Source organism: Ambystoma mexicanum, chromosome 3p, assembly GCF_040938575.1.
Source record: "Ambystoma mexicanum isolate Mex_15411 chromosome 3p, UKY_AmexF1_1, whole genome shotgun sequence".
Taxonomy (NCBI): Eukaryota; Metazoa; Chordata; class Amphibia; order Caudata; family Ambystomatidae; genus Ambystoma; species Ambystoma mexicanum.
Window position 1 is genome coordinate 1,151,958,107 of NC_090925.1, and position 18,517 is coordinate 1,151,976,623.

Below are 18,517 nucleotides of genomic sequence, written 5' to 3' on the forward strand. Positions count from 1 at the left end.
CTGCTTCCTATAATTATTACCTGGTCCTCAATTGTGATTTCTGTGCCTAGTGTATTGTCGGTATTCCACTTCTCTGTAAACGTGAGGCCATATTCTGCCCATTTGTACTTTGTTTCAAGGCTACCGGTAACCTTACTAGTCTCTGAATTTGCAGAGCCTGAGCTTGTAAATTCCTGGAGGAAAGAAAAAGTTGAAAAGTTAAAAATGTGCAGTTTAAGGGTATTTAAGAACAAAACAAACTTGCAATACATTTTTTAGTATGCCAATGTTAAAAATAATGATCATTAATACCATAAAACTGGTTTGCTTAAATAAACTGAAAGAAACAGTTAAATTAAGTAGATTGAAAGGCATTATGAAATCTAGGAGGATTGATCCCTAAATTGTGAAACATCAAATGCTAAAATCTTTTTTACCTGGCACTACGTGGGCAAAAGATGATAAAAAATTCCAAAGCCTTTGAGTATACGCCACTGAATAAATTGGAGTACGTTTTTCTAATGTCACCAAGGAATGAAATTACAAACAGATTTAATGGTCAGCCGTTTTGAATTTTGCTCCAGTTATATAACCTCCTTTCAAAGCCACTGTCAAGAGAATGCAAATCGTTGACAAGCTGGCCTTCAGATAAGGAGGGTTTGTCAGATGCCTCGTAGAGAAGGCAAGCTAATCCAGTTATAACCAGGCTAATTCTTGCCCATCTGAATTTTACAACCAGATGTCCAGGGTAAAGGGTGGTGTGCAGAGTATTTTGATGCATTTCATATATTGTTGGTGTTTAATGGGTGTTTGTGAGCCGAGTCGATACAGCGTTGTTCCTTCGGCTCCCGCGCTTGTGTGCAGTGTCGCTCAGGACAACGTCCCCCGCAGATTCTTTCAGTTCAGTTGGTCTGCTATAGTTTTTCACCTACCGATGAAAAAATCATGAGTCTCTGCTTGAAATCTCCTTTTCCCAAATGCTCATCGAACCAAGCCCTTTCTCATATATTGCAGATTGCAAAGCCAGGGACTATCTGGGATCCAGGTGCGATGTGTTTCAGCGGGCTAGAGAGCAGGGCCATAGCTAGGCTCTTAAATTGCAGGCCTGAAAAATGACAACACCTGGATATGGCCTAGAGGGTGGGACGGTGAGTGCCGATTTGTTTATATTCATCATTGTTATTCATGATGGTTTGTCGTGACGCTCGCTGTTGTCTACCACCATCTAGGACCATCCTGGCTAGGTTTGATTGCTGCATGATAAGCAAGAGCGATGCTACGCTGGGAAGCAGATTATGTTGCTGTATACTTGATTGATGTCACTAGTGTGTGCTTTGTGCATTTATTGGACTGTGCTTGTGTGAGGTTTGAGGGGCGGTTGTGGGCACCTGTGTCAGAGGGTGGGTCTGTGTACTCTGTTCCGGCGCCTCAGATATGCCAGTTCTTGGATATATATTGGTTTGGTTGTGTCTGGCTTGAGACAAAGCATACCCAGCGTGTCTCTGGTACATGACTATTCTTCTATTGTTCTTCCTTCTATTTCTGAACTGGGTTTTTCGAGACGATTCTCGTTAATTTTCATTCTTACCCCTCAGGACACACTTTCTCTGCCGCCTGGGCTGGTCACTCTTCCTCAACTTTGCTTCTCTCACATGGTGTCCCCCCAAGGCTCAGTCTTTGGCCCACTTCTCGGATGTAATTGATTATCTGGCTTTCCTTTATTCAATATTAATTCCTCGCACAATTCAGATTTCCCATACCAACGTACAGGAAAGTCACGATTCTATTAAAGACACGTATCGAAGTATATACTTTCCCTTAACCTTACTTCTCGAACAGCCAATTTGAATAACACCATTACAACCATGAAATAACAAACTACAACTCGCTAGAAAGTAGTCTTTTTTGTAGTTCAAGACTTTACTTCCACTATCATGTGATCTGGACAACCAATCCACTTCTTCCTCAGGCCATAACTAACTGTTCCTGGCAAGTAACTTGTGCTTTCTTTCGCTATCTGCTTTCCAGCTTTGCCAACTATAACTCAATTCTGTAACTGAACTGCAACATTCCAAACTGTTGCTCAAAAGCCGGTTATTCGTCTGCAGGACTCCTCAAGAGCCCACTTGCTTATCCTCCACACCTAGAATGGATGACAAACACAAAGCCAAATGTGTTTTTCCTCTTGGCTGGGTAATCGCAATCCTGTTGGCGATTTCAAGATAACCTGGCAGCGCTTCGAATACCTGCTGCAACGCTGCGTAGTCCTTGCCTTGGAAGCGCTAGCCCTCTATTGGACTACTTGGCGATTGCGCAGGTGAGATAAAGACACAGAGGGCCTCATCACAACTTTGTCGGTAACCCTTAAATCCGGCGGTCGCGCTATTACCGCCGGATTTAAGGGTCCGCCAAATCAGGACTTCGGTAGATTTCAGCCCAGCTCTTACCGCCGGCGGTAAGGGCGCAAAGTTTCCCCCCATTGAGCACAATGGGGGATGGGGCATTCCCGAATGGGCTCAATGGGGAATGAGGAATTACATTACCGCCAAACTCGTGATCCGGCGCTATTAGCGCCCGGGAGTTCAGCGGTAGGGCTAATACCACCGGCGGTAATACCGCCGGCGTTACCGCCAAAGTTGTCAGGCCCAGAGTCAAAGTATTAATAGAATCATGACTTTCCTGTAAGTTATTATGGAAAATCTGAATTTTATGTAAAGACCGGAGGCTCGTATTATGCTTTTTCAAAGGTTACTTAACACAAAAGAAGCTACCTGGTGGATTGGTTTGAAGTAAAAAGACTTACATTTGGACTCATTTGGCCAATCCACGGCCACTAGGATGTCTTGCAGACTAACTCTGAGAAAGCCTTAGAAGCCATTTCGCCTTGTGTAGCATGTGCCCCAAAGCAGGTTATGTCTATGCCCGCCTGCTGCATAGACCACTTGACCCACCAGACTAGAGTGGCTACCGAAACCGCCTTGAAGGGTTTACTTAGAGCAATGAAGACTCTCCCGGGGGTCTGAGATGTTCGTCTTAGCTTCATCAGCTTTCAGACTTGTGACTGGGAAAAGCTTGGGCTGGTCCGAGAAGGCAGAGAAAGGGACCGTTTCAATTGCTGTTTTTGGTCTTCCTCCCGATGTGAAATGTCACCACCTCCGGAGAGTACGACTTGCTGTCTATCTTCAGGGCACCCATGTCAGACACCTTCTTGAACGCTAGCGAACAAAAAAAAATAATTGCTAGTTTGGCTGAAAGGGCCTTCCTGGTTAGTTTGTTGTTGTATGGCTAGCACAAAAAAGCCAGATGACTTCATTCACGCCCCATAAGCATGAATATTTGGTCGTCATTGGCCGAATGAATTTCACTCATTTGAGCAACCTAGAAATCAAGGCGTGTTCGCCAATAAACTTATCTTAAACTTTTTCATGACCCACCAAAGCTGCGGATCTGAAGGGGTTTACTGTCCTGTATGCCTTGCCCAGCATGGCCAGGCCTGCTAGGATGTTCACCATGTGAACTACATCTGCAGTAGCTGGATACATGTTCCTTGCCAAGCACCAGCTACGCCACTTGGCACAAGCTGCCCTGTAAGATTTTACTGTCCTTGGGCCCAGGACTCCCGAAATCTCTGGGTTTCTCTAGGCACACCTGAAATCACCCATGCTAATCATTTCAGATTCCATTGAAGGACCAGGGGGCGAGGAAGCCCTGAAGGATTTCCTTCAGCTCAGTAAGGAGAACTTTACTGTCAATCGACAACCCCTGGAGATTCGGGAATTATGCCTGACTCCTCCAGGCTGGTGTCACCAGTATCAGCCTCGTCTGCTAGTGCCTTGTGTAAACCAGCGTCATCACAATCATCGCGAAGGGAGTAAACGCTTAGTCCATGCCTGGTCCCCAGCACTGTAACAAGGCATTCATCGCCACTGACTTTGGGCCTGGTCTCCAGATGTAAAAGCGCTCTAGTTGGCGATTCAGCCTGGCAGCAAAGAAGTCTGCCCCGCATGGGCCCTTCAACTGGATTAACCTGTGACGTACTGACTTGTTCAACTGCCAGTAGCTGGAGTCCCTGAGGCACCTGGAATTCCAATCTGCCACCCGATTGACCAGCCCAGGAAGTTATTCCGCTTTCACGCTTGTCTAAGCAAAAACGCTAGAAGTCTTTGGCCAACTACACCAACATTCTGGACTTCGGCCCTCCCAGCCAGTTCATGTACCACATGGCTGAGACTTTGTCCATCTTCAAGAGTACACAACATTGTACTTTGTCTTGGGTGAGGCAGATTGCAAAAGAACTTGCAAGGAGTTCCAAGCAGTTGATATGCAGCTTGGTCTCCATCAACCAGCTTCACGCCGGTTGAGATCTCTGCAGAGGCGTCCGACTCGATCATCAAATCTGAGAAAAACCCAAAGATGGCTTTCCCATCCAATTCCGTCAGAGGGATCCCCCGTTCATAGGATAACCCCTCCCTGAGGTGTTGGATTTTTAGGCGTTGTGTAGCCCGATAATGTAGGGGCCCTGCGAAAATCGCTTGGATGGACGGTGCTAAACGCCCCACTATTCTTGCTAGCTCCCTCAGGGATATCAGGTATTTGGACAGGATTGACTATCTTGCTTCATGTTGTTGCCCTTCTGCAAAGGGAGGAGCAGGGTACCCTGAACTGAGCCTACTACAAATTGAAGGAACTTCGATGAAGGTACAATCTTAGATTTCTACCTATTTACGAGAAACTTTGGGTCCTCCAAGAGTCCCGTCACCTCCACCAACTGTGTCCGCAGCAGGTGCGTGTCCTGTGCCATCAAGCACATGTCATCTAAATATACTATTAGTCAGACAACCTGCTCGCAAAACTTTGCTACCACCGGTTTGGGCAATTTGGTGACGCACAAAGGAGCAGACACAGCCCAAACTGGAGACAGGTGAACTCCCATCGGCGCTCTCACCAAAAACTCTTCTTACCACTATCACGTGATCTGGACAACCAATCCATTTCTTCCTAAGGCCATAACTAACTGTTGCTGGCACGCAACTTCCTCTTTCTTTACTGCATAAGTACCATAGGTTTTTCTCTTCAGCATGTTGATTGTGGTTTGTTAGTGTTACAATTTAAACCTTCAGTGTAGAGCAAGTAGTGAGGGAAGCTGCGCATGTGGATTTGCGCGGCACAGCCAAGCCAAGCGGACCCCGAGTTTACACCGGCTCAGTGAGCCAGTCCGCTCTTCAGCAGCACGTCCCTGCGACTGCAGGCTGCCATGACTAGGAAGTGAGGCGGAAGAGCACAGCGAACTGCATAAGCAGTTCCAGGCACCCGCACCTCATTTACCTAGAGAGTACTCCAGTCACTGATGCCCGTATACCCGCCATGCTTGTTGGGCTGTGCAGCCACCGCACTCGACTGTGCAATGATACCGGGCAGGTGCACCATCTACAGACAGCCTGATACTATGTCCCACCTCCAGGTCATGAACGGCCCGGGCATGCCACCTACTGGCGACCAGGTGCGATAACGCTCAAGACCATAGGTCTTGGACACCGGCCACCGTGCCAAACGCACCTTCATGGGTCCAGGTCCCAAGATGACCTGTGTCAATTATAAAGAGGTGGTTGATGGGCAACAGGCGCCCACCACAAACATGAACCCCAGTAGTGTGGGAAGTTGCAATGGGGCGCTCAGAGGGGAACTCTTCCGACAGTGGGTCGCCCAGGGTGGGGCCTTCCGACTCCTTACGGATCCCAAGAATGGGCAAGTTCATGAAGAAGGCTGAATTTGCACGCTCAGGCCCCAGTGGGAGAGGAACCAATCTCCAGGGGAAAACTAAAGGAGAAAGAAAACCCAGAAGGTTAGAAAAGCTGTGACCTGTGCTCACTACCCCCACAGCCACTGCGCACCTAGCCCCCTCTCCTCCCACCATTGCCCCCTCCTTTCCACCCACCCCATCTGGTTCTCCATGCACAGAACATTGTAGGAGTAAACATGCATGCTCTAAGGAGCAGCGAAGGCCAGGCTGTCTAGGAGCCAGAGATGGCATGGAGACATACCCTCCAGCTGTGAAGAATAACAGGGCGAAGAGTCATTCTGATCGCTAGACTACAGCACTGATGAAGACTCAGCAGAAAGCAGAGGGGCAAAGAGGACCAATGGAAGGAACAGTTCAGTCCAGACTTGCTTGTTCACCCGATGTCCTCGTAGTGGGAACCACCCTCTAGGGTCAGTAATTACTTCAGTATGTGACTTATGTATGCCTTTGACTAAAGAAGACTGGAGTATGCTCAAAACAGAGTTCCTCAGATCAGTGCTGCCCGACAAAGTAGCAGAGATGCCAGAGATCGACTCTAAAATGCTTACCTTCATGGTCAAGTATAGTAGGGACATTAAAAAAGGAATAGACGGGTCCTGGAGGGCCTGTCTGGATCAGCTTTTGGATGCTATGGGCCCATTAGTGAAGATCCTTCAATTGTCGGAAAAGGCCAAGGAAGATGGCAATGTGATTGACCATCAAGTCCTAACGGGCTGGGCTCCAAGAGCCATCTATCTCATCAGCAACGCAAACTGCGCCATAGCAGTGGGAGTGTTTGAGATCCATTCTCGTACAAATCGGCCCAAGCTCGAGGAGCTGGCCTCATCGGAATCTGCAGCTACAGCAAAGGGCCTACCCTTCGGCAACACCTTCATGAAGGACATGGCGACGTTTGTGAACACCTTTGCTGCCCTAGACAAAGTTCAAGCATCCTTGAAGGGGGTTTTCGCCCATATTGTTTTTGGACGTGCTGGCAGAGGAAGGTGCTGCTCAGCCAGCCAAGGCGGTGGACAAAGGCCCTACAAAAGGAGTTCATGACGAGGCCAAGAGGACACTAAGCCCGAGCTGTTCTTCCCCACTGTGGGGAGGGACAGAGGATGGGTTAGAGGGAAGCCAACAGACGCAAAGTAGTCACCACAGGTAAGAGCGAGGGTTCACATACCCAGCGCAAATGCGAGCACAATTATCTTGGCGATAGGCAGCAGACTAGCAGCAGACTAGCAGCACATCTGGGAAAGTGGCGAGTGAATTCCAATGACACCTGGGTTCTGGAGACCGTTCAAGGTTTCCAACTAGAGTTTTATCAGGAATCCAATCTTTTTTTCAGGGGAAGATCAGATACTAATGGAAAGGAGCTTTAAAGAAAATGTGCAATAAGTTGACCAACCACAGAGCAGAAGGTTTCGTGAGCAGCCTATTCTTGGTAAAGAAGAGGCAAAAGGTCAAACCAGTTATCAATCTCGGGGCCCTCAATTATTTCCTCATTTATCGACATTTTAAAATGGACGTGATTCATGTCCTTTGAGACATCCTGCAGAAAAGAGACGTCTAGCCTGTATAGACCTGCAGTACACATACCTAGCAGTGCCCATATGCAAGCAGCATCGGTGGTTCCTCCAGTTCTCCCATTAGGGGTTGCACCAGATAGGAAGTGCTCTTAGCATGCTTCTCATCCTCTAGGTGCATTATTAATGTCGATCTGAATAGCACTGCCATGGCCCAGGGCTCTCAGCCCAACCTCCTCCTCCTCCTTCTCCTTCTTGACAGGTGTCTTGCATCTCATCAACTTCCTCCCATTAGGACAATCGAAGTAAATGTCTGGATGAAGCAAAGAGTAAAGTGGACAAATACTAGTAGGTGCAGTTAGCTTGAATGTCAGTTAAATAGTGGTTGTTGGAATTAATTCTCAGCTCTAGTGTCAGTTGGTTAGTGTGCTACAGACGGTGTATGGTGAGCGTATGGATGTGACTAGGATATCAAAAGTAGTGGCTGGTTACTGTGACATCAGGCAGTTGAGTAAGTTAAATCATGTAGCAATAAATTAATGATCCCCAACTCCCAGTATGATCTAAAACACACACACACACAGACACACACACACACACACACACAAAAAATGATAACACTTTAACTCAGGCAGGTCTATTCAAAGAATGGCAAATATATACATTCTATGTGGTACCACACACAATACTTAAATTCAGTAATAAATGAACCAACTGTAGACAGTTTCAAATAGGAATGTGAATTATTAAGGGAGGTGTAACAAAATAAAATATGTTATCTCTTCAGATCAGGCAGTAATAATATTATTAATTTCTTCCTGTGGCACTACATGTATTACTGGTCCAAGCATATCCATTGAGCTTTGTGGGTGAAAATAGGGGGACAGGCTCCTATGTGTCCGTTTGCTATTTTGTGTTGGGTGTATTTGTACTACGTTTTTCTTTTTTGGGAGTATTTGCCCATTTTCAAGGGAGTGAAAGTGGCGGATATATAGCTTATCTGGGGGCTGAGGGGTACTTTGTGTCCCTTTTTTTCCATTGTTGTCTGTAACCAACATTTTGGCTGTTTGATGTGCCAGTGACAGGCTGGTGGCAGTGAGCCAGGTTTTACTTACATTTTCCAGTGCACTACCTAGCATTATATTGTTGTAAGTACATAATGCCATTTCAGGTACCATATACCCAAATTGCCCATATGACGTGGTTTAAGTCCTGCATCACAGTCATCTTGCTTTGTGGCGGTCTTCGTGCCCTTTCAGGCAAGGAAACATCATATAAAAAGGTAATGCACTGACCGGGATCCCAATACACATACCTGCCAGGGAGAAGCCGTTCATGGGCAGATGAGGTTTGTGGATGTCCCCGACTGGACAGCCCTTACCCATTACAGCAGGGGGTGAGGGGCAGGGCGCGGGCAGTCCCCAGCCCGAATGTGGGATAAGAAGAGGAGTCCTGTAGCCATTTCTTGGCTCGATTACTGGAGCCAAGAATCTGCAGAAGCAAAGTCAGCGCTGTGGACTGCCATCGTTGCTAAAGCCACCTACCGGTTAGACCCCGTTACCTTTGTGACCACTGAAGATCTTCTCATCAGAGCTCTGACCCTTGGACTGGTGGGACCAACTAGCCGTGCGCCCTGCACCAGAAGAAGGTTATCGGATGATATTGGAAGTGTTCCAGGGTTATCCTGCGGGCTGCCCATCTGAAGACCAGGCCTCTTTGTTGTACCAATTTAAGTTGCGAGCTGGAACTTAAAACTCTGCAGGTTGTGGACTTGTGACCTAAGATTGTACGATCATCTCTGTTGCTGCTTTCTTGGGCCCCGACTGGAGTTTCTTCACTGCTGTCCTGCTGTGTCCTGGAGGTCTCCTCCAAATCGCGCGGCCAACTGTTGCTGCTGTCCTGTCCAGCTGCAAGTCTATTGGAGCCATCCAAAACCAAAGATCGGAATCACCACGTAGCCAGACCCAATACAGACAGACAAGTCTTTCGTCACTGCACGCGTCACCTCTGGAACTCCATCAATGGGACCAATGACAGCATAAGTTTCCCCAGTGATGCAGAGTACCTCGGGGCAAAGGGATGTGAATTGCAAAATCATAGTAAAAAGCACCCGTGTACTTACCTGTTTTCATGCCCACCCTCAGGATTGTATGGGTGCAGAGTCTAATCCCTGTTGCTTTTGTTGCCTGCCGGTGATCAGTAGAGTTCTAGCCCAGGATCACATGCCTCAGAACAGCAACTAGTATGGTGGAATTGAGAAGTCCCCCCCTAATATTCGTTATCACCTGTTAAATCCAAAAGTGATTTTAAAGTACAACTTCTACCAACCTATTAGCTTTGCCAAGCTTATACAGGATAACTTGAGAATTCCAACCCACTTCTCTGGTACTTACCTGGAACTTTGACTTGTTGAGACATTAGGCCTACTTTCCAGACAGGTAAGGACTGCTAAAGTTAGGTGCCAGACACTACCACAGCACTCATATGCCTTACACCACACACTTACGCCACATGCTCTTACACCATGTGCTCTTGCATCAGACACATTCATGTTATGCGCTTGGCATACTTCGCGTTTTGCACCACACACACACACCGACATAACATACACTGATACACCATATGAACAAAGGGCATTCATACGCCAGGCACTTATATGGCAGATACTCACATACCAAACACTCACTTATACACCATACAGTCACACGACAGATGTGACATACATTTCATACTGCCTATGCAATTCAGTCATACATGCCCCAGGGCTGCTGCATGCTTTACAAATCCGAATAAATAAATGTATTACGGCATATACTATATCCGCCACAAAAACAAACAAAAAAACGACCACATTTGGGTTACTGTAACACAAACTGAAGTCTACAAACAATAGAAATAACATTGAGGTCAAGCACTGGCTCTATACAACTACAAATTCAACCTTAATACTCACTTAAGATATTAGGCAGGTTACAGCAATACAATAGCTCAAATAAGTGTGAAGGTTGGATTTGTAGTAGCATGGAATGAGCGTTTGTACCTTAACTTAGTTATTTCTACTGTTTGTAGACTTTAGTTTTTGTAACCATCACTTTTTAAAAAGGTTTTCAATATATAGGAGTATATGTGTCTTTTGTGATATATAATTTTCTTACGTTTTACCTGCTTAGTATTTTAAGGCCTAATATACATATATATAGTACCTTTTTTTTACTTGTGAGGTGTGGCGGGGCAGAAGGAGGACGCAGAATCAGACAAGCCAGTTTACTGTTGTTGATCTTTCCTTATGCTATGGGGCGTCCCTACCTAACAAAACTGAATAAGGTGCTAGTCAGTGAATGTCTTAACATAATCTGCCCACCGTCCAAACTAACTGACCCAACCACCAAGATAATAACCAGTGCTTAATTTAATAGTGCCAGGACCCAAACATTTTCTAATACTCCATTGACACTGCAGATGGGCAGTTGCCCACCACTGCTGCCACCATCCATAGCTGCTCCCAACAGCATTGACATACTTATAGTTACACTACAGCTTGCATCTGCTCATTGTGGTTGATTGGTTGGACTGACTATTACCACTTCATAAAGGGTTCCATGCGTTAAAATCGCGGCAAAAATGGCCGTGGATACAAAATATTGCGGCAAAAAGGCTGTGGTTTTGCCTCTGCAAACCATGTAAAGGATGCAGGGGACACCCCCGCCCCCCATAATGGTGTAATGGGGTACACCTTTAACGGGTCTAACCATGGCATTTTTGCCACAATTTTCTGTACAGGAGACATTTTTTTCTGCGATTTTATCACTGCATACCAATTAAAGTGAGTCGAAAACAATAAGTGCCAGGGCTCAAAATAAGTGCCAGGGCTGAGACTTGGCAAACACCGCCACAAATTAAGGATTTATAAGAAATAAGGACAGGAGAATGACTCCCTTCTCCTGGGTGTTTGTTTCTAACAAATAAGCAAGTTACTTACCCCTGGTAACGTTCTTGCGACTTGATGTTCCTCCAACGTATTCCTCATCTTTGACATCTAGTGTCCACAGCTTGGCTGCTTCGGAAATTTTTCAGCAGAGGGCTCCCTGCGTCGATGGCGTCAGGTTGATGTCCCTCGAAGGCCTCCATCAAGGAAGACGTCATCGGATGCTATAAGTAGCACGCACTGCGCCCGTAGCCTCAGTTCTGTCCCCCCCCCCCTTCCTCATGTAGCAGAAGCGGCCACAAATCAGGCATGACCGTACTCAGCCTTGTTGGACGAAAGCTGTAATAGAAATGGGAAATTCTACAGAGGGGCAGGCTGGGAGGGCGGTGAGGAATACTTTGGAGGAACATCCAGTCGAAAGAACGTAACCAGGGGTAAGTAACTTGTTCTTCGAATGGATTGCGCCCTCCAACGAATTCCCCATCTTTGACAGACTCCCAAAGCAGTATCCATGAATGGAGGCAGGTGAAGAATTTAGCAGGATTTGAATTTAAAGGGCAGAATAAAGGACCAAACGCGAGATCCTGAGCATGGCCAGTATCCAGGGAATAATGCTTGGTAAACGTGAGGATCGAAGAGCACGTTGCAGCATCACAAATGTTTTTTATAGGGACACCCGTTTGCAGGGCTGTCGAAGTAGCCATGCCTCTGGTTGAATGAGCACGCAAGCCCTCAGGAGGGACCTTGCCCGCCAAAGTATAGCATTCACAAATAGCAAGGATGCCCCACCTAGACAAGGTCTATTTAGACACAGCCTGGCCCAGTTTGTGCCCGGGTATACCCCACAAACAGCTGGTCATCCACTCTCACCTTTGACATTCTGGAAATATAAAAGCTTAAAGCTCTCCTAGTGTCCAACCTATGAAGCCTTTCCTCTTCCTTACCAGTATGCAGAGAAGGATAGAAGGCAGGCAGCACCATTTTCTGACTCATATGAAAGTCCCAAACTACCTTAGGGAAAAAGGCAGGTCTGACTCAACACAACCATGTCCTTGTGGAATACAGTAAAGGGTGGCTTGGAAGAAAGGGCCTGCAACTCGCTCACTCTGCGTACAGATGTCAGAGCAACACACATAATAGTCTTAAAGGTGAACAACCTCAACGGACACGAGTGCAATGGTTCAAATGGAGCCCCCATCAGACAGTTTAAGACCAAGTTAAGGTCCCAAACCGGAACCTGAAACGGTGAAGGCGGGAACACATTTGTGAGCCCTTTAAGAAACCAAAGGAATCTTAATAAGAACATTCCTCGGATGCGCGCTTAAAGATTGAGAGCGCTGCTAGATAACCTTTAATGGTCCCCACCTGAAGACCCTTGTGGGCTAAAGAAAGCAAAAAGGATAGAACATACGGGGTTAACACTGAAAAGGATTAACATTCTTTTCTCTGCACCAGTCGCAGAACTTATTCCAACGGCAATGGTACAGAGACTTTGTAGCGGGCCGCCTGGCCGAAAGCAACACCTCCATTATGTCCCAATCCTTGTATCTCAAACTTTCAGGGACCAAGCGTGAAGGTGGAGTCTCTTGACCTCTGAATGGAGAACCTGACCTTCCTCTCACGAGAGAAGATCCTCTCTTTGGGGAAGACGCATCGGAGGACAGATGGACATTGCAAAAGATCCGGGTACCATGGTCTCCTGGCCCAATCTGTAGCAACTAGGATCATGCAGGGCCCAAACCGTCTCAACCTCCTGAGAACTTGAGGAATGGCGAGGACTGGAGGAAACGCGTACAGTATTGGGAATTCCCAATCCACCATGAACGCGTCTCCTAGAACTCCTCTAGGAGGAAATTCCCTTGAGCAGTACTGCTCGCACTTCCGGTTGGAAGTGATCTATTGAAGGACTTCCTGAGCCATTTCCCCACTCGTGGGAGACTGCGCTCTGCCTGCTCAGAGCATCCACCGCTGTGTTCGCCTCTCCAGCCAGATGGACTGCTGCTAGGGAGATTCCTTCTCAAATTGCCCAGAACCAGAGCTGCATCGCCTCTCTGCATAGTTGCAGTGACCGCACACCACCTCTCTTGTTGAGGTAATGCATGGCCACCGTGTTTTCCGTCATGATCAGGACATTCTTCCCCCATAGAGACGGCAGGAAAGCTTTCATTGCTAGCCCGATTGCTCCAAGCTCCAAAAGATTGATGTGTAGTTTGGACCGATGGTCAGATCGTTGGCATGAGCTCCGCACCCTGTGAGGGAAGCGTCCGTCACTACAGTGACCTCCGGGCCATGGCTGCCAGAAAATAAAAATTCTCCTTCATGAGGTTTTCCTCCCAGGCCCACCACAGAAGATCCGGTGAGACCCAGACTGGAACCTGAAGGCGATGCGACATCTTGCCTGAGAATCGGGACCATTGAAGGGACCTCATTCTCAGATGGGCCTCTGGCACCAGAAAAATGCAGGATGCCATGAGGCCGAGCAACCTTAAGAATTCGAAGGCCAGAAGACTCTGGGCATTCTGAAATTTGGTTACCATCTAGAAAATGTTCTGAGCCCTCACCTTGGGTGGCGAGCACTTCCCCCAAGGACATGTCTAAGACAGCCACGACGTACTGGAGCTGTTGGGAAGGTGTCATGGGACTTCTTAAAAATCGAGAGAGGGAGAAGCCCAGACTGTGAAGGTAGTGACAGGTAACGTTGAGATTATTAAAAGGCTTGTTCGGGAGAATGCGCCCTGATCAGCCAATCGTCCAGGTAGGGGTAGACGTGAATCCCCCTCTCCTCAGATGTGCTGCCACTACCACCATCAGTTTGGTGAATACGCTTGGGGCGGAGGTCAATCCGAATGGCAGGACTCAAAAACTGACGGCACGAGCTGCCAACGGCGAACCTCAGGCATTTCCTGTGCTTGAGATGGATCAGCACATGAAAATAAGCACCATGAAGGTCCAATGACACCAACCAATCCTGATGTTGGAGGGCTAGAAGGATCGGAGAAAGCGTGACCATCTTGAACGTGTCCTTCCTGAGGAGCTTGTTAAAGCATCTCAAATCCAAGATGGGTCTCAGTCCCCCATCCTTTTTGGGAATCAAAAAATAAAAGCGTACCAACCCCTGCTCCTCTCCGCTACAGGCACTGGTTCTATAGCACCTTTCACTAGAAGGGTTAATATTTCCTGCACAAGGAGCGGATCTGGAACCCTCAAAGAGTACTCCCGTTGGATTGGTGTCAGGCTTCTGTAGAAAAGGAAGGCAGTACCCGTGGGCTATTGTTTCTATAGCCCAAGCATCAAGTAATGGCTCGCCATTCTTCTAGATGTTGAGACAGCCTGCGGCCCCCCCCCCCCACCGGTGAGCTGTGACCGAAGGCCTCAGAGCGGTTTTGAAGTGGCAGTAGCAGAGCCTGATGGCAAAGAGGCTGCTGCTTGAGCGGCTTTGGCACCTCCATCTCGTCCACCACCAGGAAAACTTACGTTAGCCTCTTTGACTGGCCATTCCTCTCGCTCTTCCAAATGAGGAGAAGTAACGAAAAGCTCTACCCCTCCATTATTGTCCACCAGGACAAAAGCCTGAGGCTGCCAGACAGTGGTTCCCAAAGACTTGGCGGCTGCCTTAGAGGTCTGCAGCTTCTCAAGGCTCTTGTCAGCCTTGCTGCCAAAAAGGTGAAACCCGTCAAATGGCATGTTCAGAAGTTGAGTCTGCACATCCGGTGCAAAACCAGGCTTCCGCAACCACACAAATCTTCGTATTATGGTGCTCGTAGCCATGGACCTGCTGACACTGTCAGCAACATCCAACCCAGACTGAAGGGATTCACACATGGCTTCCTTGCCGTCCTTAAGAGCTAGGAAGCCCTCCCTTTCATCCCCTACGGAAATCTGCTCAGCCGCCATGGATATGCAATCCCACAGTGTACGAAAATCTTACCAACACACAAGAGGAGTTGGCCGCCTTCAGTGCCATAGTCCTAGCCAAAAATACCTTGCGTGCCCATCCATCCATGCGCTTATCGTCCCTATCCGGAGGGATGGTAGGGCACGCAGCCTGTTTTGAGGTAGCCGTGGCTACCTGGACCACCAGACTCTCAGGAGTGGGGTGAGATGAGATACCCGGGGGTCGCTACTGGAGCGGCAGTATTTTCGCGTAATAGACTTGTTCACCGCTGGATTAGTCTCTGGGGTTTCCCAATTTTTAGCCACCCGGTCCTGCAGAGCCACATGAAACAGCAATATGGGATCCGTAGGAGGACCCTGATCCAAAATGTCTGAGATCATCCTGATCATAGTGGGCAGTAGGCCTGGCCCAGCCCAAATACTCCACCACTCTCGACATAAGGCATCAATAAGAGGAGTCAGCATGCTCACCAGGATCAGGCCTGCCCAACTCCAGCTCAGAAGTGTCGATATCACTGGCATTATGCAAGGTATCACACAGATCCTGCATATGACTCTCCGAGATGAGGCATTCTGGCACATTAGGGGTCCCAAGCGACCAAAAGGAGCCTAACCCTCATTAGAATGTTCCTCCTCAAAAATGGAGGTGAGGGAATTAAATAGTCTTTCTTTGGCAGTGGAGTACACCTCTTCTGAGGAACCACAGCCAGAGTCTTCTGAGTCGACTTGGACTTAGCCAGCACCTCCTTAGGCGGTTCCACCGGTGCCAGGGGCTGAACCAGTAATTTTGGCCCCAACGACGTCGGCATCAATGGCTCGGAAGGCATCGAGGGCCTGATCGGGGTGGAGGATCTGACAGGCACTATAGGCTGACATGGCGCAAAAGGTTTCGATGGTATCGAGGATTTGGACAGTTTCGATGGAGACGAAGACCGTGATTGTGCCCTCGCTTCACATCTCGAGCGATCCTTATGAACCTTGTCCCGAACGAGGCCTCGAATGCTTCCGTTGAGGATTGCGCCATTTACCTGGGCTTGAGGGTGTGCGAGTATCCGGCCGAGAACGTTCCCTGCCGACTTCAACAGAAGTCGTGATGGGGTTTTGCCCTATTCGAAAATGTAAAGCATTTTCACTCGGAAAGCTTCCCACTCTGCGGGCGTCGAATGTTTGGACGGGCAACTCACCCTCCCGGGGGTGCCACCCGGAGAAGACGAGGAAGGCGACCGGCAGGTCTTCTCCGTGAGCGCTTTCGACGAGGAGGACGAGTGGTGGGAATCACTCATGGACCTTGAACACTTGGCCTTCTTCCTCCGAGGAGAGTCACCTCTCGACTCTTCGGTCGAAGGCCCAGCCGGCAGGGATTTATGGGGCTTGGACACCTTGCCTACCTTGAGTTTCCCCTTTCGTTACCCGCAAGGCCTTTCCAGTCATCGACTGGCACTTGGAGCACGTGTCCATGTCATGGCCCCCACCAAGGCACCATAGGCAGAAACGATGCGGATCCGTGATGGACATCTTGTATCCACAGTCTCAGCATTTCTTGAACCGGGACCAAGGTGTCGTCAGAGTGGAAGACATATCGAAGAAAATCTTCACACCAAACACTAGAAAAGTACAAGGTGCGCCGAGTTTCACAAAGCAAACACGTCTGCGCAAAAAACGGACCTGAGGTTATGGGAGCAGGTGCATGCTACTTATAACATTCAATGACGTCACCCTCAACGGTGGCCTTCGAGGGCCATCGACCCAACGTCATCGACGCAGGGCACCCTCTGCCGAAAACTTTCCGAAGCAGCCGAGCTGTGGACAATACATGTCAAATATGAGGAATACGTTGGAGGACACAATCCAATTAAAAGCTGATTTTTAGATAGTCTCTGGTAACTGCTTTGATCAGTTTGTACAGTTTGCTCAATACTTTGAGCTTTTGTTTCTTTTACTCTTGATTAATATTCTCTGTGGGTTTATTGTTCTCCTCTTGGTTTTTTCTAGAGAGTTTTTCTTCTCTCTTCGCATGGCAAAGTTACCCTATATGTATAACTCTCCTTTGGTATTTTACACAATTCACAATCCTTGATCCCTTTCTATATACCTGTCCACTTGGGACAAGTATATAGATACAGCCTTATGCTTGGGCTTTTCTTATATTATTTTGCTCTCTTCTTCTGATGTACTTTCTTTGCCTTGACTGATACGAGTATGATTATGCCAATAACGATTCTCATTAGTTTCTCTATGTTTCAATGGTACAACCTTTGTCCCGACTGGGACGACAAGTACGATTGGTCGCATAACGATTCTCCCCTCCGGGTCTCCACGTTTTCCCAGCTACCTGTTTCTCTTAGGGAAGTCACTGGGGCTTCCACTTGCTTAGGGATGGTTCACCATTTCTCTCGACTGGCCCCTCTTGTTCCTTCAGGGCTTCTGGCTTCTTGCCGTCTTCTAGGAGGGTCGTACAGTATTTCAAATACCATTGGGTTCCACATCTTTAGTCGTGGAATGGTTTCTGCATGGTTTCTGGGACCACCGGTCCACCACAAGCTTTTTGTGATCACGCCACCACTTACAGTCTCCCTGTGAGTTCTATGACTCCACGTGTCCGATTTCGCTTCTCTCCTCCCGATAGCAAGATGCAGCTTTGTTGTTTTCTTCGATTATAAGATGCTGCGCGCCCAGATTTGATTCTGTACCAGCCTGAGAGCCGGATGGTAACTCGTGGGTTTTCTCTTGTCTGTAGTCTACTCCCCTCCAGTCATTGGAATTATTCATTTAATAAGAGACCTTTACAGTTTCCTCTTGTCAATAATACGTACCGACTTTCTTCATACACATTTTTACAGTATATGTCCAAAGAGGTAATGTCAAGATGTTTTCTAGGGAGTTCCTCACGGGAACAGTAGTCCTTGTCCCCAAAGGTGGAGTCTCGCCCAGTGAGGTCCCACTTGCCTCAACTCCTGGGGAGTGTTTTGCAAACGGGTTCGTCTCACTAGCATCACAGGGAGGGGGTCCTCCTTGGGGTTAAGTGAATAATTCCTGCGATTCGTCAAAGTGGAAGAATACATACTTTTCCCTATGGTGGTTAACTGTACTTGCACACCGCCCCCATAGCACCTGAATTCTGATTTACTGCTCAGGTTACGTTACCATGATCGAGTTCGGCTACATTAAGTGTCAATAATTGTGTTCAACTTGTTTGGCCTCTCGGAATGCTTTTGCAAAGCTAGTTTTAAATCTTAACAGTATGCAGGAACAGCTCATGGATATAAAAAGAATGAAGAGTTTCTTTTTACTATTTACCAATATATTGTAGGTATAGAAACACATCAGTGGGGATGCTGCTGATAGTAGTCTTGGTCAGAGGAGAATCACCGTGCATTTTGGCCCTGGAATGTGCATTTTGGCCCTGGAATGCCC

At 47.7% G+C, this 18,517-nt stretch overlaps 1 protein-coding gene across 1 annotated transcript in view; it reads right to left on the reverse strand.

Annotated features, from left to right (window-relative positions):
* VDAC1 (voltage dependent anion channel 1) overlaps window positions 1-18,517 on the reverse strand; it is a 172,561-nt gene that overhangs the window by 84,716 nt on the left and 69,328 nt on the right. The window contains exon 4 of the mRNA XM_069652541.1: window positions 21-173. Within this exon, the coding sequence (XP_069508642.1) occupies window positions 21-173 (153 nt within the window). The remainder of the gene's footprint in view (window positions 1-20; window positions 174-18,517) is intronic.